General features: G+C 47.3%; 1 protein-coding gene across 2 annotated transcripts; it reads right to left on the bottom strand.

The window, feature by feature from the left end:
* Nucleotides 1–254: 254 nt before the first annotated feature.
* Nucleotides 255–27,902, bottom strand: LOC114771313 (FYVE, RhoGEF and PH domain-containing protein 1-like). Of its 2 annotated transcripts, none has more exons than XM_028964927.1 (17): nucleotides 27,761–27,902; nucleotides 13,527–13,745; nucleotides 13,258–13,441; nucleotides 12,375–13,068; nucleotides 10,592–10,830; nucleotides 10,259–10,415; nucleotides 7,990–8,128; nucleotides 7,628–7,686; nucleotides 7,349–7,495; nucleotides 6,707–6,799; nucleotides 6,248–6,327; nucleotides 6,005–6,035; nucleotides 5,804–5,905; nucleotides 5,557–5,685; nucleotides 5,106–5,264; nucleotides 4,255–4,401; nucleotides 255–4,161 (listed from the first exon to the last, which is right to left on the bottom strand). In XM_028964927.1, exons 1-17 carry the CDS (start codon nucleotides 27,900–27,902, stop codon nucleotides 3,892–3,894), a joined length of 2,991 nt encoding a protein of 996 aa, XP_028820760.1. In that variant the 3' UTR covers nucleotides 255–3,891. The 2 variants fall into 2 exon arrangements, with proteins under 2 accessions (XP_028820760.1, XP_028820761.1); XM_028964928.1 differs by lacking the exon at nucleotides 27,761–27,902 and adding an exon at nucleotides 18,408–18,692 and having other exon boundaries at nucleotides 3,892–4,161.
* Between the last annotated feature and the right edge of the window lie 74 nt (nucleotides 27,903–27,976).

The following is a 27,976-nucleotide window of genomic DNA, read 5'->3' as shown; positions in this document are numbered from 1 at the left end:
GAGTGTTACCCACTAGGCTCCAACCTCCCATATTTATGATTTTTATGATTTGCTGCATATCAGGAAGAGCAGATTGTGAGTAGTGTATTGGAGTAAAATGTAATTGTGGTGTAGTAGCGTTAAAAATCCTCCCAAAATGGAAATACAGAGACTGCTTGTGAACAGATACTGAAGCATGTTGCAGCGTTGTATGCCTGTGTTACGCGCATCGATGACACGAATTCACCGTCGGTCCAAACACATCTTGACACCAATGTTCTTTTATTATTTTTTTAATTCATAAACATTTTCATGATCTTGCACAGATTTTTCATTGGGAGTTCAACATACAATGGTACCCAGTGGCCTGCCACTAATATAATTAATAGTAATAACAATAATAATACTAATAATAATAACAATTTCCATAACAGTAATATTCATTACAATAAAACTATACAAAAACAAAAGAAAACTTGTGCCATTTAGTGTTTGGTAACTCAAGACTTCAGGGTCAAGATTCAAGATTTTCTTAATTTACCCAAACTGCAAATCTTCACTTTGCATTTTCTTTTTTTTTGCCAAATTGCATTTCACGTAGCAGAAAATGTTTCACAGTCGTGCTTTACCCCCACTTGCGGTGTCTGGCAAGATGGAAGCGGGAGTCGGTCGTGCCCCATCACTCATGTTGACAGCGTATGAATGACTACGATGATCGTGTCAGCACTAGGTCAGAGGCACTTGCTCCTTTTCCGGAGCCTAGCGTGCGGTGGGAGGGAAGGTGAAGGCACAAATCGACTGAGGTCTCACCGGCAGACGTAGGATAGCGCTCGAGTCTGGTCATGTTTGCACGATCTCACAAAGTCATATGGTTTCATATGGTTCTATCTGCTATGCGCGTGCCACGTACACGGGATCCAGGCCGTTGTGGCTGAACATGTGTTGACCACTCAGGGATTTCTCGACGTGATGCAAGCTGCTGAGATGGGTTCATGAGGTCCCAGACTAAGGCCTGCCGTTGTCCACCGGTGATGTTCGACTACAGGTAAGCAACATGTGCATATTTGGATAAACACCAGCCACATTAAGGGGAGAATACTTCACACCTTCGATCCTGCCAGACCTCCCCGAGGACAGGAAATACTAAGACACCATAACTCATGTTGGCCAGTCCTGTCACAGAGCTGAAAATGTAAACAATTAACAATTTGTTCCTTTTACAGTTGAAAATGTACATCGTGAAGTTGCCTGTAAATGCTAAATGTCTTGCAGGTTAAATCATGTATTGTGTCTTCACAGCAATCAATTCAAAATTGAATTAACAGATGAAAAACATTTTATGTGGGGAAAATGTCACGATCAGTATCAAAGTGGATACTTCCTCAAACGCTACTTGTCTGTTCAGACGCCCCTGGCCTAGACCATTAAAAAAATGTAAAAAAAGTACCTCAAAAGAACCTACAACACCGCAGACAGAGTTCACAGGGGTTTAGAAATAAGGTCTCGAAACCTCTTTCATTCGTGTAGCAGGAACTAAATAAGAGCTTAATAAAACATGGATCTTTCCCCCCACATAACGGTGCCATGCTTGCTTAAAAAGACATACACTTCTTCCCCCTGGCCGTCCAAAAACCCTAAATAAACGCAGTAAATTAGAATTCCGGGTTTTAATCCATGGCCAAATTATCATTTGAAATAAAAAAATAACAATAAATACAAGGTTTAAAAAAAAACGTAAAAAATACACAGAGGATAACAAAAATTGATGAAGAAAAGGACCGAACGAACGACTCAATCATACAATGTGCCCGCAGAATACTTTGGCAAAAGCGGAGGCGAAGTAAAACGCTGATAACTGTAAGCATGTTAACGTACTGTAAGGCGTGATACAACAATGGCAATGCAGATTTAAACAAACAAACAAAAAAAAAGATTTAGGGCAGATAAATACGGCTGAGCGGTTACTGACATGGGTGCAAACACTCTGGTAGTAGACTGGTTGGAGTATTTATGTTCCTTCTCGGCACATAAAATTAAAAAAAAACTTGAATTTTGAGTCCCTTTCTCTTTTCGATCTGTAATACAAATGGACTGTTGACAATAAAGACGGAGCAATCGGTACAAAAACGAAACAAAAGTTTGAGTCGGTGTGGCGTTATTTGTGTCTTTCAAACGGCAAAATAAGAATAGAAATGGATTCAGACGTGAAATAGGCCACTGAACACCGACCTTGCACGGTGGATTAAACAAAGGAACTAAAGCTATTCCCGTCAGAAGTTCCACCAAATTCAACTGCACACAACAGATAACACCAAGCTCGTCAACAGCACTCGACCCACACAACTGGGCTTTGAAGAGCATAAATAATATGTACAAATAAAACGGCCCCTTTCCCTCTTTTAAAATTTCATCCAAACGCTTCCTGTGTGAATTTCCCCATATATACTCTCTATGTTTATCAAAACACTTAATAAGGCATTACCATTGATGTTATCATGATAAAAAATTTGCCCGATTTCAGACACATCTTAAAATCACCTCCCTTGCTACAAATTCTCAGCCAATATCTACAATTCTTTTTTTTTATTAAACCGTTACAAAAAAAAAATTGTCTTCTCATCGCTGGCCACCTGTCATGCAGATATTCACAAAGTGACACCGGAATGCGTGTCACCCAAGCACCGCCTCGTCTGTATTCCGGACACCTTGCGTCTCCTTGCCAACGGACAACAGAGGACCTATCGGTTGCGTTAGGAGGGTGCATTACAGTCCCTCTCCACAAGAGGGCAGAGGGGCTGCTGGGAAAACAATAAAAAAAATCCTGTCCCTCTACAGTACTGTTGAGCTTTAGCACCAGCGAGCTCGAGTCGAAAGCGACTCTTGACAGGCACTACAGATTTACGCTAATAAGATCACTTGAAGTGGTTCAAATCGCCTGATTGGTCATTAAGCTCTTTTTACAGCACGAAGGGGAGCCATTCTGACCCGAGCTCCGAGTAAGTGAACCCCTTTAGATCCTCTTTAAATGTGCCAGCATAAGAAACCCCTCAAACCTGCAATTTATCAAAGAGCATGGCTCAGACGGACAATATATATCGTATTTGCGTTTATAGAGGACATACTCGTGTCGAAAATCCTTCCACATCAGCCCGTCACCGTGGTCTCACTAACTGCAGTTAGTTACGCATCTGTATCTGTCGCATCTCCAAACTGTACGCATGCCAGGACTTTCACACGCTAGAATCTGGCACCTTACCGCAAAAAGACCACCGTGGGCCTTCTGCGAGCAAATCACAAGTGACAGCACCCCCCCACGTCAGCCAGAGGCCGCTGATTTATCAACAGTGGGAACGGGCGTGGCCGTCTCCCGAACGACAGCCAGATGTGTGTGCACGCGCAAGTTAAGTGCCATTTGAAGAAGAGCGTGGTAAACGGCCTCTGCGCCACTACTTCATGGGTTACTTTTATGTTTCTATATTTATAAATGATTCATGAACCTTAATGAACCGGCTATTTGAACCGCGAAATTAGTTCAAATTCCTAATTAACACGACAACACAGGTTGACTGGAGGAGTGGGTGCCACGCAACTCAATAGCCTAATAATTGTTAGCCAGAGAACGGGGTCGTTACTCAGGAAGACGTACGATATACGGCGTCTTGCAACATCTTCTCGTGGGTGAGCACACTTTGGCAGGTTCTTGCAAAAACACACTGATCACTTACAGGATGAGCAATAGACGGAGCGATGTACCTGTAGATATTGCATGCAACTGACAACCAACACTTAGTACAGGTGTGTGTATGTTGTGTGTGTGCGTGTGTGTTTGTGTCTGTGTACTACCGACTGTTCATGTAAAGCTCGCATTTCTACAATTTGTGTGTAAAAAAAAAACAAAAAAAAAAAAACGAATCATGTGCTTTCTGCCAACGGGGCCAGCTCCTCCCCCTCTTCCTCTAGGGCCTCAGATATAGGGCCGTGGACCTGCAGCTCCTCCCCCCTCCCGGCTCGTGATAGGACCTCCATCCAGCGGCGCTGGAGCTCCTCCCCGTCGGCGCTGAAGAAAACGGTCAGATGACTCTGGCTTATTTTGAAGGCGTTCCGGCGCTCCAGGCGATCACATGGTTCAGGGAGCGAGACTTCGAACCCGATGAGGGGGATGCTGCGCTGGGCTTTCACGTCCTGTTCGCACAAACGAGGAGGAAGACGAATGAGCCGCCATCATATAACGCGTGGATGTGGAGCTGCTGTGAGTGCTCAGGGGGGATGTCACACCTGTGGGGCTCCGTAAATGTAGAGAACCAGGGGTTCGTTCTCGGGAATAACGAACCAGGCCTTCTGCCACCCACGGCCTCCACCCTTCTCCATGTGGTGCAGGAAGCTGCACAGGACGCTGTTCTCTGCTGCAACTGAGGCCTGTTTCTGTGGAAGGCATCACAACAGGCCTCCAAAATTAGTTGTACATTTACATTTACTACATTTACCAGACGCCCTTATCCAGAGCAACTTACAATCAGTATTTACAGGGACAGTCCCCCCCTGGAGCAATTTAGGGTTAAGTGTCTTGCTCAGGGACACAATGGTAGTAAGTGGGATTTGAACCTGGGTCTTCTGGTTCATAGCGAGTGTGTTACCCACTAGACAACCACCCAATAGACGGATGCTAAGAAGAAGGTGTGTTGAAATTAATCTCATAATCGATGCAGTGCGGAACATAATCAATTTTATCATAAGTATTTTGCTTGATGGTTTTCAGGTGGCGGCATAAAAATTCTAGTCCAAACATAAAGCTGGTAGTAACTGCAGCTGCTTTCTGCTGCGTTCGATTGCCATTTCACTGCCAATCGCTTGTTGCTCATCGCTTTGATTTGCGCCAAAGGGCAGAAAAATGGTCTGTCTTTAGTCCATGGTCAGCTGACGCCAGAAAAGCGCCTGGTTCAGACGTCTGTGCTCATCTCACTGACGTATTTGAAAACACACCGTAAATACACATGATAAAGTAACGTAGAAAAATGAATGGGATGCATCGTGATGGAATCAGTGGCATGATAAACGTAATCCAACCATTGGCCAGTGAAGGTTCACACCTCTACTAAGAAGGATGTACTCTCTGGTTGACAACTCACCTCCAGGATGGAGCGTCGCCTCTGAGTGCTGCTGCTCAAACTTGCGGGGGACGGCGGGACGCCAACTAATGTCGTGTAGCAGTCTATACACACACGGTTGGCTCGGTTGTTGTCGTACAACAGACGGGCTCGGAACTCGGAACACTTTCCACATACAACCTGAAATGTGTGTGTCTATATTACAAGTTGACCAAAAAAGTGGCTTCGCATTGCATAAAGTTAAGTTCAAAAGTTTACAAGACCAAAATAGATGCGCATATTTAAAAAAAAAAAAAAATAATAAAATATATATATATATATATTTTATATATAAAAATAAAAATTTATTTATTCCCCCCCCCCCCCCCCCCACAGGAAATCCGCTGAACTGGCAACGCTGGGCAGACTAGGCGAACAGTGGCGGGATTCAGGGGAACGAGCTCAGACAAGGATCACAAAAGCTCAGACATACATGCCCACAGGCTTTGCAGTGGTGGCGTCTCTTGGTGATGGAGTTGAAGGGCTCCTGACACTTCATGCACAGAGTGACCTCCTTTTCCCGGATGGGGGTCGGGGCGCGCTTCCCGAGCTCTGTGCAGTTCTGAGCAGAGAGAGAGAGAGAGAGAGAGAGAGAGAGAGAGAGAGAGACGGCCCTTTCACTTTGACAAACGGAGGATGGCGGCTTTTAATGGTTCGGTGGGGATTTGTGCCAGTCTTACTGGAGAGTTAGGGGGAGTGTAGTCCTCGTCGCGGCACGACCAGTTCACCATCCGGAACGTCTCCAAAGTTTGCTCATGCCTCTGGATGGTGGCCTGAATCGCCTGGGCAAGATGGAGGTAGATGTGAAAATGTGAAATGAGGCCTGAAACCAACTTAAGAGCGTCTGAGAAGCGGAATGTAATGCAGCGAGGAAATAGTACCTGAATCCAGTCTTTCTTTTCTTCCTCAGTCCTAGACAAAGAGACAAAAGGCCCTGGGGTCTTAATCCACTCAGACACTGTTTGTCCATCTTATATACACAGTGGGCCAGAGACCCATGAATGGCCTATTGTCTACTGTAACATGGAGCCCATTCTATATTTCTAACAATCGCGCTGAGTCCGTTACACAAACGCTCCTATTGACTTACGGCTCGTCCCGCAGAGACAGTGTTTTATTGTTACCTGGCCTGCAGCTCCAGCGAACGCTGCTTTCCTGACACCAGGAACGTCCGTGGCATGTTCATACTGCTGGTCTCCTTCAGCTGTGAAAAGCCATTGACAAGACACTTTCAGAAAGATATGAGGCGTCAGAAGCTGCTCCGATTTGGCCCGGCTGAATTCATTTCGAATGAACATATTCTGAGTAAAAGTTATGTGCAGCCGCAACTCAGTTTATCTACGTCCAATTGAGATTTCTATCATGACTTTGTTTAAATAATCTGATTGGGTTTGAGATTGTATATTTGGACATAGGTTATAAATGGTTAATAGTAGTTCATTACTGCTGTATTAACATACACTCTAGTTCCCGAATTCTTCAACACAACATGACTATTTGCTATTTCAAGCATAGAGAAAGACGGTCAACTGATTAGGGAGATAAACTGTAATTGCTCCGAATTGTTATCATGGGACACTAACCTCCATGCCGTCTACATCTATTCGGGCTCTCACTCCAAACTTCTGTCCAATCAGGCGCAGTTTTGGGACGCAATAGAGTAACCTGTCATTGAACTAAAGAAAAAAAAACATAGATGCATGTCATGGTAAAATATGAATGTGATATTATGGGTATAAATAAAAAACAAGACCGTCTACTAGTGCATCTAATTTGAATGTAATGGGAATTAATTTTTTTTGTAATTTAGATCAAAAAGTATTCCTTTATTCCTTCAGTCCCAACCAGCTAGGTAGCTAATATGCTAGGTAGTATAATGCTGGTGGGGCGGTGGTAGCTTAAGGAAGGGGCTCCGGTTCAAATCCCGGTCCCCACACACTGCTCCCCGGGCATCTGTCATGGCTTCCCACTGCTCACCAAGGGTGAGGGTTAAAAGCAGAGAACATCATTTCATTGTGTCACCGTGTGCTGTGCTGCAGTGTTTCACAATGACAATCGCTTTACTTTTTTTTTTTAATACCTATTATTAGCTTATAGCTAATACTATAATTTGACCAACCCCCCCCACAATATTCTCATTTTTGAGATTCACTAGTATACATCGGGCATGTAAAACGGCCATCTTTATTGTAGGTACAAGAAAACAGCCACATCTGTATACGCACAAGTATGAGGTATCGGTCCTGTGAAGTTCCATTTTTGGCGGACAGTTTGAGGATGTGTCCCTCCTTAATGAGCTCATTAGTCGGGTTAACGATATCCTCTTCGCCCCCAAGCAACTCGTACACTTTCAGCAGCTTTCGCATCCGTTCCTGCCAAACACACACAGAGCACAGACACCCTGCCGGCTTACGCTCCGGTCTCACAGTCAACTGGACTTTAATATTCTAAATAGCAGCGTCCTCGCCCCGCCGGGGTGTCGGAGCGTGGTCCGAGAGACTCACCATCTTCCTGATCGCGGCGTTGGAGTGCTCGGCGGCAGTGGCGATCAGCTCCAGCGACTCTGCGGAGAGACACACCCGGTCAACATCCGACACACGGCGGCCGGCCATTAATTCTCATTAATCCCGACCTTGCGGGTTGAGACGAGGTTAAAAAGAGCACGTGTGCTTGCAGTGAGTTTAAAAACACACACAAATCGGCGCCGGCGACCGGCGTGATAACTTCCCCCCGCCAAATACTGACCACAGCGTGAGTGGTAGTCGCCTGCTGGTCAGCGAACTGGGCAGTCGACCAAAAAAACCCCGCTACTGCTACCACTGCGAGAAAGATATCCCCTTTAGCCGCTCGTGTTCGGAACCCTTACTCTGAGCGTCTTTGAAGTCGTCGGCGTCCTCGGGGAGCCGATGCAGATAGTCCTTGAGCAGCAGCTCGTAGCGAGGGATCCGCTGCACCGGCTCCAGCATGTGGTGCTGCAGGGTGAGGTTCCCGCACCGCTCCTCTCTCTGGAAACACAGCGACACGGTCAGAGACCCACGCCCCTGAACACACGGACCCCCACAGCTGGACGATATTCGCCCAGCAGTCACTGGCTGATCCGCTCCCAGACTGAGGATGGATGACAAGTGCACAAGCAAAAATCAAGAGTGCCACCATATAGTACTGTGCGGTATAAACAGCATGCCAACAGGAGGGATTTTGATGTTTGACCGGCCTAGTGCAGAAATATTCCACATCACATGCAAAACCAGGCCTAGTCGCAGCACGACGCCTTGTTTTTCAAAAATAAATAAATAAATAAATAGATAATACAGCCGCTTTTTTTCCCGTTTAAAGGCACTCAATGAGTTTTTGACGGTATGCAATGTTTCAAAATAAAAGCTCCAAATGGAAAGACAGGGAATGATTTAAAATACATTAATATAGTGCCTTTCAGCTTGGGGTCCAACTGCACGTGCAAATCCATGTACATTGTGCACTTTCACACTTGTGAAAGCCATAAACAATAGGGTTAGGCTTTTTGGGGTTTGGCTTTTATTTTGAAACGTTGTGCGTTTAATGAGTAATGGAAAATCCAGCGAGGTTCTATGAACGTCCATCAAATAAAGAAGTCACTGCTTTACTGAGGTCAAGACATTTATGTTAAATGCTATCATATTTTTTCTAGAATTGCAGATTTGCACAATAAATATTGTGCACGGCTAGTTTGAAATGTATAAAAAGTGTATTATACAACTTGCCGCTGCAGTGCCTTTGCTATGGACACATGTTACCCTTTCAAAAACAGTTCCATTTAAATTCACAGATCAAATTATATACCGCGAGGTTCCATTTATAACACAATATGAATTTTGTGCCATATATAGCTCAGCCCCACCAGCACATATAGCCTTCACATAAACATCTGCTAAAGGAGAGGAGGTAAGAATCTCCTGGACTCCTGCATGAGGCGAACGCAGAGCAATGTCAACTGTTTATACGAGACCCCCACCTCGAAACGCCTGCTTCTGCATTATCACAGACCACAGGTCCCACTGCTCCCCAGCCTTATAAGGGGAAGCCCCAGCGAGGCTGGTCTCTGTGGGCGCACGGCACTCCAGGCTCTCCGAAGCGGAGCCCTCTGATCTCGGCCATACAAGCGCCAGCCATGTTACTATTCTGCTCACCAAGGTGAGTTGGGACGTTTGAAGTGGCGCGGCCGCCCGGGCTGCATTGGTATTCCCAGAACGCGGCGCTCATCCAACTGCTCCTCAGCACACATCAGATCTGACGAGTGCTCTCATGATTCTCCCACAAAGTGTTTGTATTGCTACGAAATGCTGCTCTCCAGTGACGCTGACGGGGATCCATCGCTAATTTCTACGCTTGTTTGCATTCCAAATAGTAAAGATTCCTAAATCAACAGCAACATCCGGTAAACGGAGCGGAGTTCATGGAAGATGCCTCACATTACATTTGGGGGTTTTTTTATGGCTAATGTCAAATAATTGGAAAAACAAACTGATATTTCAAGCGTAACAAAGATAATTCTGTTGCAAGATTATTTAAATGATTTTTTTTATTTTTCTTCATCTTTCATCGGTCATCTTCGCAGACAATACTGTTGTGTGAAAGGGCTTGTGGGACGTACCTTTGATCATTTAACTTTGCCTTATATGATCATTTATTTACACCCGTTGGTTTCAACCCACTATAATAATAAAAAATAAAAAAGGAATTCTGCTAGAACTCATTTCTGACTGGCATGGAAAGAAAAATAGACATACAGGTCATCTTACAGTAAGAGTTAATAAAATGTTTAAGATATGACGCCTGTCTGGTAGGAACTACATTTCTTTAGAGAATTCTCTGGTGGGTGGGTGGTGTATAACTGATCCGGTGGGTGGTTGTTTTGGGCGGATGTGCGCGAGGTTCCTTCTAAAAGAGAAACACTAAATAAACCAAATCCCAAGCAAAGCTGTGAAAATGCTGAATGGAATGTGGGGTGGGAGTGTTATTGAAACGAACCGCTGCTACGCCAAATATTAAAAAAAAAAAAAAAAAAAAGCCCAATTCTTCTCTTTCATTTTCTTTGGTGGGAAGGAGAACGCTGACGAACTCAAAGCTCACGGGCCGCGTTCACACAATCGCCTCACCTGGATGTCATGGATGATGGCTTTAAACTGCGAGGAGCGCTCCATCCACGTATTCACCAGCTCCATGGCCCGGTCAAAATTTTTGACGTACTCGCCATACATCTTGAGGAAGGGAGCTAGTTTCTGCAGGATGTCCCCAATGCGTGGATTCAGTTCCCTGAAGGAAACAAAGCAAAGGTCAAGGTCTTAAAAACATTCTGGGAATTCTTCCCACGGGCACCGAACGGCCCTTGATCATCAACATCATTTTTACAGATTTGTTGCTCGCATGTCAACCAAACTGCCAATCCAACGTTTCCGGTTAGGCTGTACCGTGATCAAAATTCCCCTCACCACTCCTCCATGCGTTTCTCCAGGGCGGGGAGCAAGAACTGCTGGTGGAAGCAGTATATGGAGCAGATGTTGGAGAAGATGCCCATGACCACGTCACAAGGGAAAGAGCTCCGTGCTCGGGCTTCCTCCATCAGCTGAGCGCAGAACACCTGGTCCAGGAGGTGCAGTCGGGCCACGTACGCCTTCTCCGTGTGCAGCAGCTCGTTGGCGATGTTGAACACCCGCTGCTGGACCGAGAGCTGCAAACACGGGATCAATTCAGAATACCCACATGAAATCATGAGCCCAATAAGGCTGTGGATGATCATGATTATGCCAGCATGTAACTGTTGTAGCACAGGGTTCCGGAGAAAACTCGTATTTGTCTCACAATGTACCGTCTAACATGTATGAAAACTCTCACATTTGCTTATTAAAAATGGTGGAATTTGCTTGCATTTCTAGATGATAAAACAAAAACACAGGGCAGTCACGATCTGGACATTTCCCGGTACTCTGGGCCAGGATTTCACGTTTGCCTTGTCTTGTGTTCCTGAGTTCCTGATTGTGTGCACCTGTTGTTGCCTTGCTGTGTCCCGTCCTTGTTCTGTCATTCATCTTTTATGCTTGTTTCATGTCACTTGTGTCACTTCATGTCACATTCCCTGCCGTATTTATTAAATTCTGTGTTTGTGAGTCATGTATTTGTGTCCGTTTCTTCCAGCCACGTCCCGCTGACAGGAAGTTAAAAGTAGTTTTGATAAGTACTGAAATAGAACAGGAAAAATTGAGCACTTAACACAACATCCACGATGAACTGCAGTTGTCAGTAATAATAAAGTAACAACGTAAATCTGCACGTGGGCAGTGGTTGACTTCGCGGGTAATGAAACGGACCCATAATCAGAAGGTTGCCGATTCGAGTCCCGAACCGCCAAGGTGCCACTGAGGCGCCTGTCATGGCTGCTCACTGCTCACCAAGGGTGATGGTTAAAAGCAGAGGACACATTTTGTTGTGTCACCGTTTGCTGTGCTGCAGTGTTTCACAATGATAATTACTTCACTTTCATCCATCATATAAACAATCCCATTTTCTCCTTCTCCCTCATAGACAAGATGTGGCAAAAAAAATTCTGTTTAAAAGTTTTATCTGCAAGCTTTTTAAAAGTAAATTCACTATTTCCTCAGCATCTCAGTAATGCCATTAAAGGGAGAGAATTTGCAACATGATGATAATCTTTACATAAAAAACACTCAACCTTGTTTTTCATAAGCTAAGCATTACCGTGGTGTGAATCCTTTTTGAGAGGTAAGAGTCTAAAGATTTGAGTCATCGATCAACATAAAAACACCTTGATCTTACCTCACAAACATATGGAAACAGCCGGGCAACCAGGATTTCTATGGATACACCTTAATAAAATGGGAATGGTTGGTGATATTAAAGTCCTGTTTGTGGCACATTAGTATATGTGAGGGGGGAAACGTTTCAAGATGGGTGGTGACCATGGTGGCCATTTTTAAGCGATCTTGGATCTAACTTTTGTTTTTTCAATAGGAAGAGGGTCATGTGACATCAAATTTATTGGTAATTTCACAAGAAAAACAATGGTGTGCTTTATTCTTTCATGAGTTATTTACAAGTTTCTGACAACTTATAAAATGTGTTCAATGTCACCAACCATTCCCATTTTATTAAGGTGTATCCATATAAATGGCCCACCCTGTATATATATGATGTCTTCTGTTTGGTGCTTTAACTTATCAAGTGGTACTTTTTGGAAGAATAGAAAAAAATGCAAACCTCAGCAGAGTCTTGTCTTTCGGTTTTAGGGAGGGCAAGAACCATGGGGTTAAGCTCACTCTCGTCTCCACTTCCCTCCTCCAGGTCACTGTCCCCCTCAGAATCCCGCGCCCCGCCTCCCGAGGCTCCGCCCTCTCCTCCCGTGCCCTCGGCGTAGCCGCAGGAGGACGATGAGGAGAGGCGAGGTAGAGTCTGGGCGGGGCTACAAGGGCAGATCTCCCTCTCGTGTCCAACCCTGTCCTCATCTCCAGCGAAGCACAGCTCCTCACTGTGAGAGGGGGAGCTGATGCTGTCAATGCCGCTGTCCCTATTGGCCAATTTGCCATCCGTCTGCGGATGGGGGAGGGACAGACGGTCCGAAGGAATATCCGACTGGCCGGCCGTCAGGTCCCTCATCTCCATGGCTTCCAGGAGTCTGTCTGAAGCGCTGTACCCTGACTCCATGGAGAGACGCTTCTCAGAACAGGGAGCTCCCATGTCACTTTCCTCCTCCGCTTCTTCCGCATCCTCCTCTTTGTTCTCTCGCTCTACCGACGGTTCTGGCACCTCTGGGGGCTCCTCCACCGCTGGGCTGCAAGGCTCCTCGGGCTCTGAGGGTGGAGGTGTGGTCACCCCGCTAGCCGACTGTGGTTCAGGGGTCCTTGGGGTACACAAAGCCCCACCCGTGATATCTGGTACCACAATGATCTGCTCCCTGTGGACAAAAAAAAACCCAAAATACTCTTTATTTCTATAATCTGATGTCAGCCGTATTTACCACAATAATAAAGAGTAATAAACAGATGGCAGTTATGAACTGTGCATGGCGCTGTTTGAAGTTTTTTTATAATGGTATTGATTTTTGATCGTGGAAACAGATGGGAGACGCTGGTCAGATCCTCACCTTTCAAACTTCTCAATGAGCGAGAGAACACATGTTGGAGACGAGCTTCCCTCGGCGCGGGGGACGGCGGGACGCGGCGACCGCGGGTCAGCTGGCAGGGGCCGGGAGGGCGGTGGAGGGAGGGGCTTGTCTGGAGGACGAGGTCGCCTTGCGCTCTGTTGTAAATGAGGGGGCTTCGGGGGCACTTAAAAAAAAAACAAACAAAAAAAATGCCATTTCAATATAATTACGTAACATACATGTACCAAAGGACAGGACACTGTACCCACCTTGGGGCTTTGGACCGGGCAAGGGCGGACGAGTTTTAGGTGGAAGAGGGGGCGTGTCTTGCGGTCCGGTCGCGCTGGTGCCATTGCAGTGCTGGGACCCGATAGGACCCGGGTCCGAACACAGGCGCTGGGGAGTCTCATGGGCCCCAAGGCAAGGACCGCAGCCAGGCTCCAGGGACAGACTCTTGGTGAGGAGCCGAGGACTGGAGGAGGAGGGGCCTGCGAATCAGAGAAAAATCAGAGCTGAGCTCGCTTCAGGGACAAGGGACAGCGGTGGGACGAGTGTTGAAAGAAACGTGAACCACAACTCCTGAAGTGATGCCCCCATCTCTTTAAAAGGGCACAGACGGGTCAGCTAGTGGACAGACCAGGCACGTCAATGTAGCGCCATCTTTCTAAAAAAAAAAAAAAAGAAAAAGAAAAGGCATGTCTGTCCCCTGCACCGCCCTAATTGGTTCCATATGATGACACTCGTACCCACTTGTGAAGGCAGGGGGATGAAATGACTTCCACATGTTCAGCTGAAATTGCTTTAAGGGAGGCCAAATCTAGCAACGAGTTATCCTGGTCCCTGCCTCACCTTTGCCACGTCTCAATGTTTCTTGACTTGATGAGTGGAATTTGTCAGTGTCTGACAGCCAGACATGACTCCTGGTACTGAAAGTGGAAAGGCCTTGGATGACTTTTGCCCGTCCCGTCCCCCACCGCAGCTCATGCACATTTTTGTGAAACCTGGAAAAATATGTTGCTCCATAATGCACATAGCTGTATATATTTTATATACTGTACACGTGGTAGACTACTTAATTACAAAGCCACACTGTGATTGGGCGAGAGCCATCCAGCAAGGCTTGACATCCAAAAGGGTGGAAAATATATACGTTCCACTACATACAACGCGATTCACTCTATATGTTGAGAACAGGAATCTGCAACCAGACTGTTGACAGAATGATGTTGCTTAGCAACAATACCAACGCCTGGAGCATAAGACAATAAAATAAAATGTCACACTGGGAAATAAGAAGGTTAATAATAAGCAAGGCACTCTCCGTTGTGTATTTATTTATTTATGCTTACGCACAGCGAATAGGGGAAAAAAAAAAAAAGTCAGGTCTAAAGATCCTATTAGGACTCGGTTCAATCAACTAATTGTGCCAGAATGAATTATGCCCCCTGGTCCTAGATTAGATAAAATTACATTTACACGACGCACTTAATCCTAAACCGCTGTGCCTCAGGTTTGTTTCAGACACTCCAATAAGATAAAAAAACACACATGCACAAAAATCTTTACTTTTTTTTTGTACATATATATTTTTTTGCTGCCATTTACCTCTGTTTTTGCTGCTATTACTTCTGTTTCTACGCACTGTCTGCCATAACAAATGCAATTTCCCACTTGTGGAACTAATAAAGGTTGATCTTATTTTATCTTATCTGACTCTTACAAAGGTAATTCCCTTGACACATAAATAATAAACCCATAAATATTGTTGTTTAATGTGTAATATGCGCAGCCCAACAACATGCATAGAAATTTACTACATATTCTGCATTATGAAAGCGTTCCTGCATTTTCGGTCGGGGGGTCGTTTTATGACCGTCGGTAGATTTATAGACAGACGGTATTTTAATGGCAGAAATGCTCGTCCAGCGCCTGGGATGTTCCGTCTGGGCTGCAATTACACACTCCAGGATACTCTCCTCTCTTTTCTGTGAACGTCGCTCATGACTGAAGGACATTTTCATGCTCCACTTCCCATTGATGCTGCGGACAGAGTCCTTCTTTCCCACACGACATATATAGCGCTCGCCACTGGAAGACACGGCGGACAAAGCCACTACTGTCCTCCTCATGCTGACCATCTCTGTGCAGCTTCATAACCTGCGCAGCCGTTATTGCCGTTTTGCACGTTTCTTTCATGCTGAAATGCTGCACAGGGCAGAAAACCACGTGCATGGAGGGAAATAACAGCAAGTTCGAATGGTGACTCCACGATGCGTGCATGTGCTGGTACGGAGGCTGTGCAGCGGTGCAGATTTACCGGGCCGGCCTTCAGCATCGCATTCGACGAGATTCTACCATACAGGTCCTACAAAAAAAAAACCCACACACGCAGCGGTGCGTCCTCAAAGTTGCACGAATGTCAGATTCGGACGCCCTACCTGCAGCCTCGGCACTGAGAATATGGCCGTATAAGCAGCCGGCGGGAACCCCATCTGCCGGGATAAGCTCCGCTTTGCTTACACTGTGAGGCAACGTAAACTGCGGCAGCGCCAGAGCCAAATTCCGGGACGGTGCTTCCGCTGGATTTATTAGAATGTGCTAGAACCGACCTGCGAAATCCCATCACAGCGGCATATACCTTCACCGGCGCTGGCGGCGGGGCAGTGGTGGCCTAGCGGTTAAGGAAGCGGCCCCGTAATCAGAAGGTTGCCACTGAGCAAAGCACCGTCCCCACACACTGCTCCCCGGGCGCCTGTCATGGCCGCCCACTGCTCACCCAGGGTGATGGGTTAAATGCAGAGGACAAATTTCACCGTGTGCACCGTGTGCTGTGCTGCTGTGTATCACATGTGACAATCACTTCACTTCACTTGTAGGGGTATCCCTCGCGGGCACGGAACCAGAGTTAAATTTCTCAGGGTTAGGACCACTCCACTCATGGCCGAGTGCAGAACAGAACGTTTCAGGACCTGGCTGCAGTGGGCTATGACGTAAGGTTAAAGGTCAATCCCACTTCGCCCAACCTATAATAAATCGATGCAATCTCAGCCGCCGTAACTTCGTTAAGTTCGTTGCCTAAAGAGTCGTGTTAACCTGGAACTCCGTTACACAAAATGCAATGAACAAAGGAGCCGAGGCCAAATAAAGACAGGATTCTACGCCGGAATACGAGGAACCAGAAGGTTCCTCGGACGTCTATGCTGCCTGTCCACGGGTTTTTATGCATGAGCTACTGCAGGTTGCTAAGTAGCCAAGCCAGACGGCGTTGGAACGGAAACGGTGCAGGACGGAGCGTGACGGGTCCACATCGGTGGCGGCATGGCAGTGCCTAGAATGATTTCCGCCGACCCGACGGCACTCAGAAAAGGACGAGGACTCCGGGGGGGGGGCGCGGCCCGGGAGATGTCGACGTGTCGGCGAAACTCGGCGACCCGCGCGGCTCACGTGGCCAAACAATCTTGAGCTGCCAATCTCGGCCGGATCAATACGCCATTAAAACAAAAAAACACAACTTCACTCGCTGTCCATTACAAACCAGAAGGCATTAAAAATGCATGCCGTCTCGAGTCGATAAACCACAAGGACAGGCCCGGGCATCGAGGCCGAGTTCTCGCTTCGCCCAGACTAACCTGGCAACGTGCGTCCGGTGTGTCAAAGTGAAGTGATTGTCACATGCCATACACAGCAGCACAGCACACGGTGCACACAGTGAAATTTGTCCTCTGCATTTAACCCATCACCCTTGGTGAGCAGTGGGCGGCCATGATAGGCGCCCGGGGGGCAGTGTGTGGGGACGGTGCTTTGCTCAGTGGCACCTTGGCGGATCGGGAGTGTGGTGTATGTGTGTGTGTGTGTGTGTGTATGTGTGTGTGTGTGTGTGTGTGCGTCGTAACTCGCCACGGAAAAGCACCGCAGCACGTCCTATTTTTACCCCCGTCACCGGCTTGTACTGACGGGCCGGCATGCCAACCTGTGACAGATATTTTGTGATCAGCTCGCCACAAAGCAGTTTCCGAGACGTGGTGCTTTTTAGAGACTATTATAGATTTAAAGAAGTAAAGTGAAGCGATTGTCACTTGTGATACACAGCGGCACAGCACATGGTGCACACTGTGAAATGTGTCCTCTGCATTTAACCCATCACCCTTGGTGAGCAGAGGGCAGCCATGACAGGCGCCCGGTGCCTTGCTCAGTGGCGCCTTGGCGGATGGGGATTCGAACCGGCAACCTTCTGACTACGTGGCCGCTTCCTTAACCCGCTAGGCCACCGCTGCCCCTGCATCGGTCAGGCCGGTATGATCCACAGCGCAACAACTTTACGAAGGTCGAACACGGCCATTCGACTACAGCACGTCGTTCAGAGCCAAACGTCAAAATACTCCACACTCACAGAAAGAAGCCGTAGGCACGGCACGGTGCAAAAGTTCCCGCCAAGTGCAATTATTTAGTGCCCCCCCCCCCTCCCAATTCACTCGATCTCCACCAAACGAATCGACGCTGCGGGCCGTGCGCTGCGATTAAACCAACAAGGCAGACACGGCAAATGGGAAGTCATGATTACAAGCGACGGCTTTTAACGCACCAGGGAGCTGGTGCCGCTCGCTCACACACACACAGGAGAGCGAGCGAGGGGGGGGGGCACAGAGACACAGAATTTTATTTTTTTTTTTTTTTTTACACGAATTGCAACGTTTTACGGTGCCGCAGGAGCCACGGGCCGCGACGACGCCAGCACCGCCGTCCCCTGGACTGGCTGCGTGCATGGCCTGTGTGGCGGCCTGGTCGCATGCGACGCTGCTGCATCCCGGCGCAGGAGGATGAGGGGTGACAGGCCGGCGCCCATCGTCATGGTGAGGTGCTCCATTCAGCATCACACACACACACACACACACACACCGCTGCCATCGAGGACAAATGCCGGAATGCTTCTTCCAGCCTTTTGACAGATTGGCCTATTTGATGCACAAACCTGCAGAGTCAGTGGGGGGGTGGAGGTGGGGTTCCAAATCACATTATCATAACGCACCGCGGTACATATTTCTCAATGAGACGCAGATGCGAGGGACGTCGTTTTCACCCGCCGAATGCGATGCAACGGCGGCTCCGAGTCACACGGACACCATTTTAACGGAGAAGAGGGCGCATCTTACCCCGCAGCACGCTGCTTTTATCCATGTACATCGCGCAGCAAAACACGAAGCCGGTCATTAAAAAGACGGGACGGGAGGCGCGGTCCCCCCCCACCCCGGTCTCTCCAGCGACGAAACGGGAGAAGAAGCGCGGAGCGGCGGCGGCGGCGGCTGCTGCTGCTGCCGGGGGAGCCGGTGCGAGGGGCGTCAGAAATGTGGGTCGGACGAGCAAGCCGTGAGCATCCTCGCTGGGTCGCGAAATTACGACGTACGACCCGTTCTCCCACGCAAAAACACGCGGGATCGACAAAGACGGTCCATGGCGGAAAAATGTCAAAAAAAAAAAAAAAAAAAATCCTCCCCCAGCAGCGCGGTCTGGAGACGCAGACGCTCGGCAGCCCGGTCTGCGCTGGACGGGTGGTGGTGGGGAAGGGGGCGGGGCGACGTACGACGTGACCCCGCCCCTCCCCCTTTTCCCCTCCGCGCGCATCCCGTCTCCGTTTCAGTTGCCCTGACAACGACGGGAGCAGCGGGTCCGATTCCGCTTTCAGCATAAGTACACGAATATGATGCCAGAATACTTAGAATAATTTAGTTTTAAATGCATTCAGCTCATGTAACAATTTAACAAATTATTATTATATATTTTTTTACTTTTAAAGAAAATAAGGAGTCACCAGCTTCTTTATTATTAAAAAAAAAATGTCAACCAGGTCGTCCCATATTTTGGGCCTGATTTCTTCTTCCCACACAGCTGCTCCCCAGGCGCCTGTCATGGCTGCCCACTGCTCACCAAGGGTGATGGTTAAATGCAGAGGACAAATTTTCCTGTGTGCACCGTGTGCTGTGCTGCTGTGTATCACAAGGGACAATCACTTCACTTTAATCACTTTAAACATCCATCGTCTTGTATTCTGACTGTGACTCTGCTATCAGGTTTAATTAGCCATTAATCAGAAAGTGATGTGACCTCTAACAAGGGTGCGTTCTGCACTACACGTGCAAAAGTATATATTAATGACAGTCATTAATAAATAATATCAATGTTGATATTTTATTCATGATTATGCCGAAATTAAAAATAAATTATTATCTGTCATAAGAAAAATGATCACATTTTTTTGCACATGTTTCACATATGCAATTCTAACATGCAATTTTATATATACAGTAAAAGTATTCTGAAGTATCCTGAATTCAGACATTGCAACTTCTGGCCAAGTATTTTTCCCAGCCCTGCTAATGGACATAATAATAATGTCATTTCACTCAAGCTTATATTAGATCTTATTTTACGCATATTATTATTATAATCCATGTTATAACTGACTGCATAATGTATAGACATCTGACCAGATGGTTCTTCAAATGCACATTAACTGCAGTCTGCTACAGCATTAATGCTTTGCACAAGTGTCACTTAATATACAAAAAAAAAAAAACTAAATATCCTCCTGGGTGTAAAATTTCTCTTTCTGTATAGCGTCAAGTCGGCTTTGTAATCTCCTAGTGAGAGTAAATGTGGATTATGGAGTGCTGACGCTCGTGTTTTGCCCTTGCTCGCCTCTCACCAGATCCCTCTGGTTTCGTCACCCCTGCTGGGGGTGTGGAGCCACTCCTCTCCCTGGGCCTGGCGCAGGTTGTCTGCTTTAAATGGAGAGATTTACCCCCCTGATTTCCCCAGAGAGAGGGCAATCTGCCCACTGTCACCAGTCCCATTATTACGGCTGACACCCTGGCACGCATGCTCAGTGAAAGGAGCAGCGTCATGGAGACACAAGCACACATTTAGTCTACTGAGTACAGCTGAAAACCAATCGTTTCATTACGGGTAAATACGTGCACTTGAAACGTGTAGTAATAAATTATTTAGATCATTGATGCCTTGATGTGTTACATTATAATAATGCAGCATGAAGGTTAACTTAATTTAACCAATACATCACAAATCTAGCAAATCCATCAGTCATTATGGGTTCATTCTTGAGAATAAGGCTTGGTGAAGGCACCAACGAATAAGATTCTCAATCACTGAATGAAAATTTTTTTTTTTTTTTGCTTTTAAGTCAGTCTTAGTATCCCCTAATACTGTATCTGAAGTGTCTTTCCAATATTAAGCCTCTGTGCAAAATTATAGCCACTTTCAGCAATTCACACAAGGAGATTTCCCCAGGATGCGCCGTTTCGGTGTCTGTAGGTTTGAATGCACATGAGAAAGAGAGAGGCGGGATCAGGAGAAGAGCGGCCAATAAAATTGAGCAAGCATTCATGGAAATGACGTCAACACCACTCACCATAAACAACGTTTAGTGCAGACAACTCGTGCCGGCATGTTTCCAGAAAAAAAAAAATTTAATTAATCCACTGGTTGTGAAAGTGAAGTGCACAGCACCCAGTGGACACACCGCAATGTGTCCTCTGTATTTAACCATCACCCTTGGTGAGCAGTGGGCAGCCATGACAGGCGCCTGGGGAGCAGTGTGTGGGGACGGTGCTTTGCTCAGTGCCACCTTGGCGGTTCAAGATTCAAACAGTCAACCTTTGGTCCATTTCCTTACCCACTAGGTCACCACTTGGACCATAGAGAGTCTGGGGGAACTCGTGTTAATGTTAAATAATCTCATGAGGTGAAATTTTTATATTAGGGGACCTTTAAAAATTTACTTGGGGAAAATAAAATCGATTTAGGCACATTTACAAATTGTTCAGTGGCTATGTTGTAATGAGTGACGAACAATTATCGGCAGATATACCCACCCCACTTGTGAGAGTACAGTAAAGAAAACACAGCTACATTAACATGTTAAATATTTAACAGGAATTTGACAGGCCTAGTAAATTCCTATATGCATGGAAGTGGACCGTTTTCATACAGAGCTTGGACCATTGAAACGGTGCAACATTACGGTGCTCACGGTACGGTGCATTTAACTCTGAAAACACAGTAAACAGTTGTGTATTACATTAGCTACTAAAACTATATTATAACTAGGGCTGCACAGTAGACACATCACATGAGGCACAATGTCAAGTAATGCAAATTAATCCCTTTTGTCACCCTGCTATTTTAGGTCAAGCATCACGCTTTACTAATATTATGATCTGATAGATCGTTAACATTAGTCAGGACCCACGTACTAATCCCCTTTAAACTAATTGCTTTTTGTTAAAAGCTTAAGGGTAAAAGTACTTTTTTATACTTATATATGATATCTGGAAAATTACCAACTCAATTAAAAATGAGGAATTATCTTCAGATGCATCTTTTCCTGTATTTTCTATATTGCAGTATTATGCAGCCCTAATTGTAACATCTGCCATTTAAAGCTGAGTTTAAGTAACCATGCAAACGTGAGAGCGGAAACTGGTAATAATTTGGGCGAAAGCACAGCCATTGAAGTCAAGTGGTGAAGGCAGAGCTGTTTACACAGAGCGTGATGATAAGCATCAAAGGCCCGATGCCGTGGTCACAATGGAGGGGGGCTTAATGTGAGCTTCCTGAGCTTTTACCGCCACAGATAGCTGAGCCTAATCTGAATGGCCGGCTTGCTTTTCCGCCGCACAAAAACACAAGAACTTTCAGACTAATCCACGGAGGAGAAGTCGGGGCAAAGAGGATTGAGGAAAGACGCTGAACACTGTGAAATGGATAGTGCGCTCTGAATACGGTCATGTAAAAATACGTGTTTATTGCGATTTTGAAGCTGCGTTGTGTCACGATGACCGGTCAGACTCGGCTGTCAGGGTTCTGAATATGAACGTGGCCGCGGTAACCGGAAAGGAAGTCCGCGAGCGGAGAACGCCGCTGCTCTATTTCGGCGCTGTGGCCTGCGTGCGCTCTGGAATGCCGAAGCTTTGTTCGCCGGTTCAGGCCTGGAATGCCAGATCGCTGATCTTTGACTTGGAATTCTTCGGAGACCATATGCACCCCAGACCGTGAAGGTTACAGGAGGTACGCTGACGAAACGCCGCCAGAACCCCCCCCCCACTTGTGCACGAAAACAAACAAACAAATAAACACGACACAACACTTTCAGTCTTATTGTGCAACAATGACAACAGTTATAAGATGTGGAAATGAGCACAATGTCCATTTTATACTCATATTTTGTTTCCAGGTCATTGCAATGACGATAACAGTAATGTATTGTTCACAAAATAAAAATAGCCCATATAAATTTCAACAAATGCAATCTGTCCTTTCAGTCACACATTCATCTTCATGTGATCTTATTCAGATCACGTCTATTTAAAGCACGCTCACATAAGGTTGTACCTGCTTACGGCGTCTGTGGGGCCGAGCGAGACGCAGTGCAAATCTTTGCGAGAATAATGTTGAAGACGCCAGCAACGTCTGCATCATGGAGCAAACGTGCTCTCTATGCAACGAGCTGATATTTATGGTGCAGACACCATAGTGGGTTCGCTTTTTGTTTTTAGACTCAGTCAAGTCGTCTTCAAATTGTTAATGGGACGCCCACAGCGGTGAGTTCTGAGTAATAATACGAACGCTACAAATTGAAGCGCCGTTTAAGAAATCACATGCTGTCTTTTTCCTGCCGGCTCTTATTGCATTTTCTCCAGTGGAAACGCAGGGCCTGCGGAGGTCACTGTGGGGTTTTTTTTTTTCCACCCATGGTCTGCCTCTCATTTCATTAACCAACTCTCAAAAACATCTCATACGATTAAAATAAAAAGAAAGTCAGATCCCTGGAGCGGGTCGTCCTCCACAACCCTTCCAGTAATGAAGGCCCGGTTGGATCGTCTCTCCTGAAGCTTGCTCTCCTGTGTCCCGTCAAGTGATTAAGGCTTCTGCTCGCTCGCTCGCTCCCTCTCTCTCTCCCTCTCTCTCTCTCCTGCCACGTTGTCTGTGGTTCCCAATGGCATGGCATTCCCGCACGCTGACACAGTGACACACTCTTCTCCGTGCAGCTGCTGCAGTTCTTCTGCTCGTACTGTAGCTTGGATTACTTTGACCCACAATGCCTGCCAACATGATTACACACACACACACACACACACAAAACACAACACACAAAGCAAGATAGGAGGACAAACGGAGGCTGGCCCGGCTCCAGAGCTGTGCTAGACACAGGGCCGCTTTTCGCACAGCTTCTTCTCGCGGTGGAGGGGCGCTGACTGTGACCGAATTAGCTGTTGCGTTTTAATGCGCGGCGTGTGAAGCAGAGAGCGTGCCGCCTTCTCCGTTCTCTCGGCACCGTCACATTACTGCGCCGGCAAGTGCAGCCGTTAATAAATTCACAGGAAGACGTCTGACGCGCACCGCGTTGCTACAGTCCATAACGTTAGGACCATCTGCCTGGCACTGAGCAGGTCCTGCCATTGCTGCTGTTGAGCCATGGATTCCACCTAACGCTAACGCTGCTATCTGGCGCCAGCGGTCGAACCTTTAAGTCTAATAAGTTCCCATGCTCGCTTGGATCGACATCATTGTTGGATTGAAATTGCATTATTGTGGGAATTAGGTCTGCCTGAAGGTAGGGGGTACCAATCAAACTAACACCAGAACACCAGAAAAGCAAGAGGGCCAGGCGGAATTTCCGGATGCTCCATGGTCCTCTTTTGGTGGTGGACCCGTGTCACCATGGGCACCTTGACTGGTCTGAAGCTCCGTACCCAACAAACTGTGATGCATCTGAACCAGCATGAGGTTTTTCAACGCCACAGTGTGGCCACCCAAGATCCTGTTGCCAGATCACCAGTTTTCCTTCACTGGACCACCCTTGGTACCACTGCACACCAGAAACTTCCCACAAGAGGTGCAGTTCTGTGGAGGGTATTTGGTCCTCAATCATTCCTTCCTGCTTCCAGCACCAACTTCAAGGATATTTCCCACCCACATAATGTTCTGCCTGATTTGTGCTTAAATGGGTCCTGGGGAGTGGCGAGAGGTCGAGCTGTTTGTCCCCTGACAAACAGGCCTGTTGGGCAGCTATTTTTACCGGCATGTGGAGTGACTGGAGCTGTCGTCACCCCCACGTCTCTGATAACTGCATTCCCCTCACAATTTCTTTACTTGAGCACGCTCTGTTGTGAATTTGAAAAAATATGTATATTTACAGTACAGGCCAAAAGTTTGGACACACCTTCTCATTCAACATGTTTTCTTTATTTTCATGACCATTTACGTTGGTAGATTCTCACTGAAGGCATCAAAACTACGAATGAACACATGTGGAGTTATGTACTTAACAAAAAAAGGTGGAATAACTGAAAACATGTTTTATATTCTAGTTTCTTTGCTCTGATTACTGCTTTGCACACTCTTGGAATTCTCTCGATGGGCTTCAATAGGTCGTCACCTGAAATGGTTCTCCAACAGTCTTGAAGGAGTTCCTAGAGGTGTTTAGCACTTGTTGGTCCCTTTGCCTTCACTCTGCGGTCCAGCTCACCCCAAACCATCTCGACTGGGTTCAGGTCCGGTGACTTTTTGTTAAGTACGTAGCTCCACACGTGTTCATTCATAGTTTTGATGCCTTCAGTGAGAATCTACCAACGTAATGAGACACGTTGAATGACAAGGCGTGTCCAAACTTTTGGCCTGTACTGTGTGTGTGTGTATATATATATATTTCTCAAGGATTTGACACCAAAAAGTCAAATACTGTGCATATAATGCCCAGTAAGTTAAACACATATTTTAATCAATATGACTAGCACCTCAGCTAACGATTAGATTCCAAGATGTTGTCCTAGTCTGCAGTGACGAACAGCATTAGCACCATCACACACACACACACACACACACACACACACAATATGATGTGCGAAAGCAGATATGCACACACACCAACAGAGTGGAAACAACTGCTTCTGTGAAATCGAATCTATCCTCCAGATGTTTTATGGGAGTGCGGGGGCGTTAAAAAGCGGTTTAAAGGGTACGTCCTCCGAATTCAAGGCAGAGGTCTGGCTCCATTGTTCAGCTTGCATCTTACCAAAGTTGGGACTTGAAGGCATTTTTTTTTTTTTTTTTAAAATGACAGCGAAAATTACAGATAGCCAAGTGGATAAACAACAATGGCGCTGCAGTCTGTTTACTAGCGTGGTCCTATCGAGCCGGGGCCGTCATTACCGGCGCGAGAGGACCTGACTCAGCCGGCTGGCTGGCGCATCTGTTACTCAGCAGAGCTCAGGCCGCCGGGGCCGGCGTGGAGACCTCGGCCCCGGCTTGCGGCGGCCCGAGCGGCGCCGCGCGTGGGGGGTGTAAATCAGGTGGTTTCCCTCTGAGCACATCCGTCATGGCGTATTTACACGAGGGGTGTAAAGGTCGCCGGGTATACTTCCAAGGCGGCGCGGCGCGTCTGCTCGCATCCAAACAGTTGTTGCTTCTCGTGTATACAAACACCGCCAGACACCGTCTCTGTCGTTCCTGACCTGAATATAAACAGCCAGCGGTGCATTGTGGGTACTACCATCTACCGGGTTCTGTCTGATGCTCTGGCATGGGACCTGCGCGCTTTTAAAATAACTGGAATCATTGTGAAGGCCTTCCATTATGATTATTGTTATTAATGATTATTATTAACTAGATTATTAACTCCAGCTTGTCGAGTGAGACAGAGAGAGAGACATGATGATTCATTTCCACAAGACGATACGTGGTAGTAGCCTAGTGGGTAAAACACTCGCCTATGAACCAGAAGACCCAGGTTCTGACCCCACTTACTACCATCGTGTCCCTGAGCAAGACACTTAACCCTGAGTGTCTCCAGGGGGGGGGGGGACTGTCCCTGTAACTACTGATTGTAAATCACTCTGGATTAAGGCGTCTGGTAAATGCTGTAAATGTAAAAACGATACGATAAACACGCGCTCCTCAAACCAAACCGGACTTGTATTGCCGCTGCGGATCCCGGCAACGCGCGCTTGCGTACAGCCGCTGTTTGAAATCTGCTGAAAGTGGCACAAGTCCCGCTTCCAGAAACAAACGCGTTGAGTGACCCCATAACGGCTGTTGGGGGGTTAAGCGGGCCTGGACATTAGCTATAAGCTGCGAGACATAAAGAACGCAGCCGATCCATTACCATAAACCCGCCGGTATTTATTTAGGGCAGGCCGCAATTCTCACAACTTTGACAGAGATGATGGGGGGGACATCAGCACCCATCTGTCATCTAAGAGCCTCTGGGTCTTCAGCAAATCAGGATTAAAACCAAAAATTTTTGTATGTAAAATGTTACAATACAGGATTAAATCGCCCGATTTACTGGTAGCTTTAAGGACCGATCCAAAAGAAAAAGATGAACCCTTCCCATCACGGCAACTGGGGGGAGACGTAATCCTCTTGTCTGTAATGGTCGCACAGACGGTCAACGTGACAGCCATTTACCAAACTCGCGTCACGCAGCGACTTATCAAGTGGACACAGGAGGCGCTTGGTGCAAACCACTGCCTTCCAGGCCTCAGAATCCATTCGCCACGGAGACCCCAGGGGCGGGAGACGGTGAGACGTCCGGTATCAGGATTGATCAGCTTGCCAAGACACGCTGTGACGTGAAAGGCGGTCCGTATTGCACGCCCTCTGTTGCGGCGTTTGGTGGACCCTCTCCGCGCCGCGTGTCTCGGTGCGAGTGGGAAGAGGGGACGGTGCCGCAGTTGCGCCGCAAATGCAAATTCCTAATTGGATTTCACAGCAGGGTGCTTGGGCAAATAGAGGAGAAACTGACAGACACACACGAGGGAATACACATGGCGGCACACACTCGGGGAGCCGGAGCCGGCCGGAACAATGGCGCAGGCTTATCACCCAGCGTCCAGACCCACCACAATCCCGGAGGTTCTATAGATCAGGCCATCCTGGTCGAGGCGTGGCTCCTGGACAGCTGGAGGGACGTTAAAGCACACGTCTGACCTTCACACGTTAATTACCAAATCAAGTTAACGGGGTCAGCGGTGGCCTAGCGGTTAAGGAAGTGGCCACGTAATCAGAAGGTGCCACTGAGCAAAGCACAGTCCCCACAGACCGTGCCCCCCGGGCGCCTGTCATTTACATTTACAGCATTTATCAGACGCCCTTATCCAGAGCGACTTATAACCAGTAGTTACAGGGACAGTCCCCCCCTGGAGTAGTAAGTGGGATTTGAACCCGGGTCTTCTGGTTCATCGGCGAGTGTGTTACCCCACTAGGCTACTACTGTCATGGCCGCCCACTGCTCACCAAGGGTGATGGGCTGAATACAGAGGACAAATGTCACTGTGTGCACCGTGTGCTGTGCATCACAATGACAATCACTTCACTTTCTCACATTGAGCGCTGTTGACATCCCGCCAGGATCACGTCCTGCTGGTCCCACTCGACGCCGGAAACGAGCGCGTCACGGGACTCGGTCAGAAGAGAGAAGCGCACTCACCCGTTCTCCGCAGGACGGGCTGGGGGCTCGGCAGGCCCCGGCTCATGTGGTAGGAGAAGCGCATGGCTTTGAACTGGCTGGAGAAGGACGCCGGCGTCTCGGCGAAGCTGATCAGCGCGCTCTTCGGTCGGTTCAGCTGCATGCTGGACCGCGGGCGTCCGCCGCGGGTTAGACCCCCGCGCTCGGTCCGCCGCCCGGTGCTCGGCCAAGATGTCC

This window comes from Denticeps clupeoides, unplaced genomic scaffold (assembly GCF_900700375.1).
Source record: "Denticeps clupeoides unplaced genomic scaffold, fDenClu1.1, whole genome shotgun sequence".
NCBI lineage: Eukaryota > Metazoa > Chordata > Actinopteri > Clupeiformes > Denticipitidae > Denticeps > Denticeps clupeoides.
Note: the sequence above shows the minus strand (reverse complement) of the source record. Positions and strands in the feature narration are given on the sequence as shown.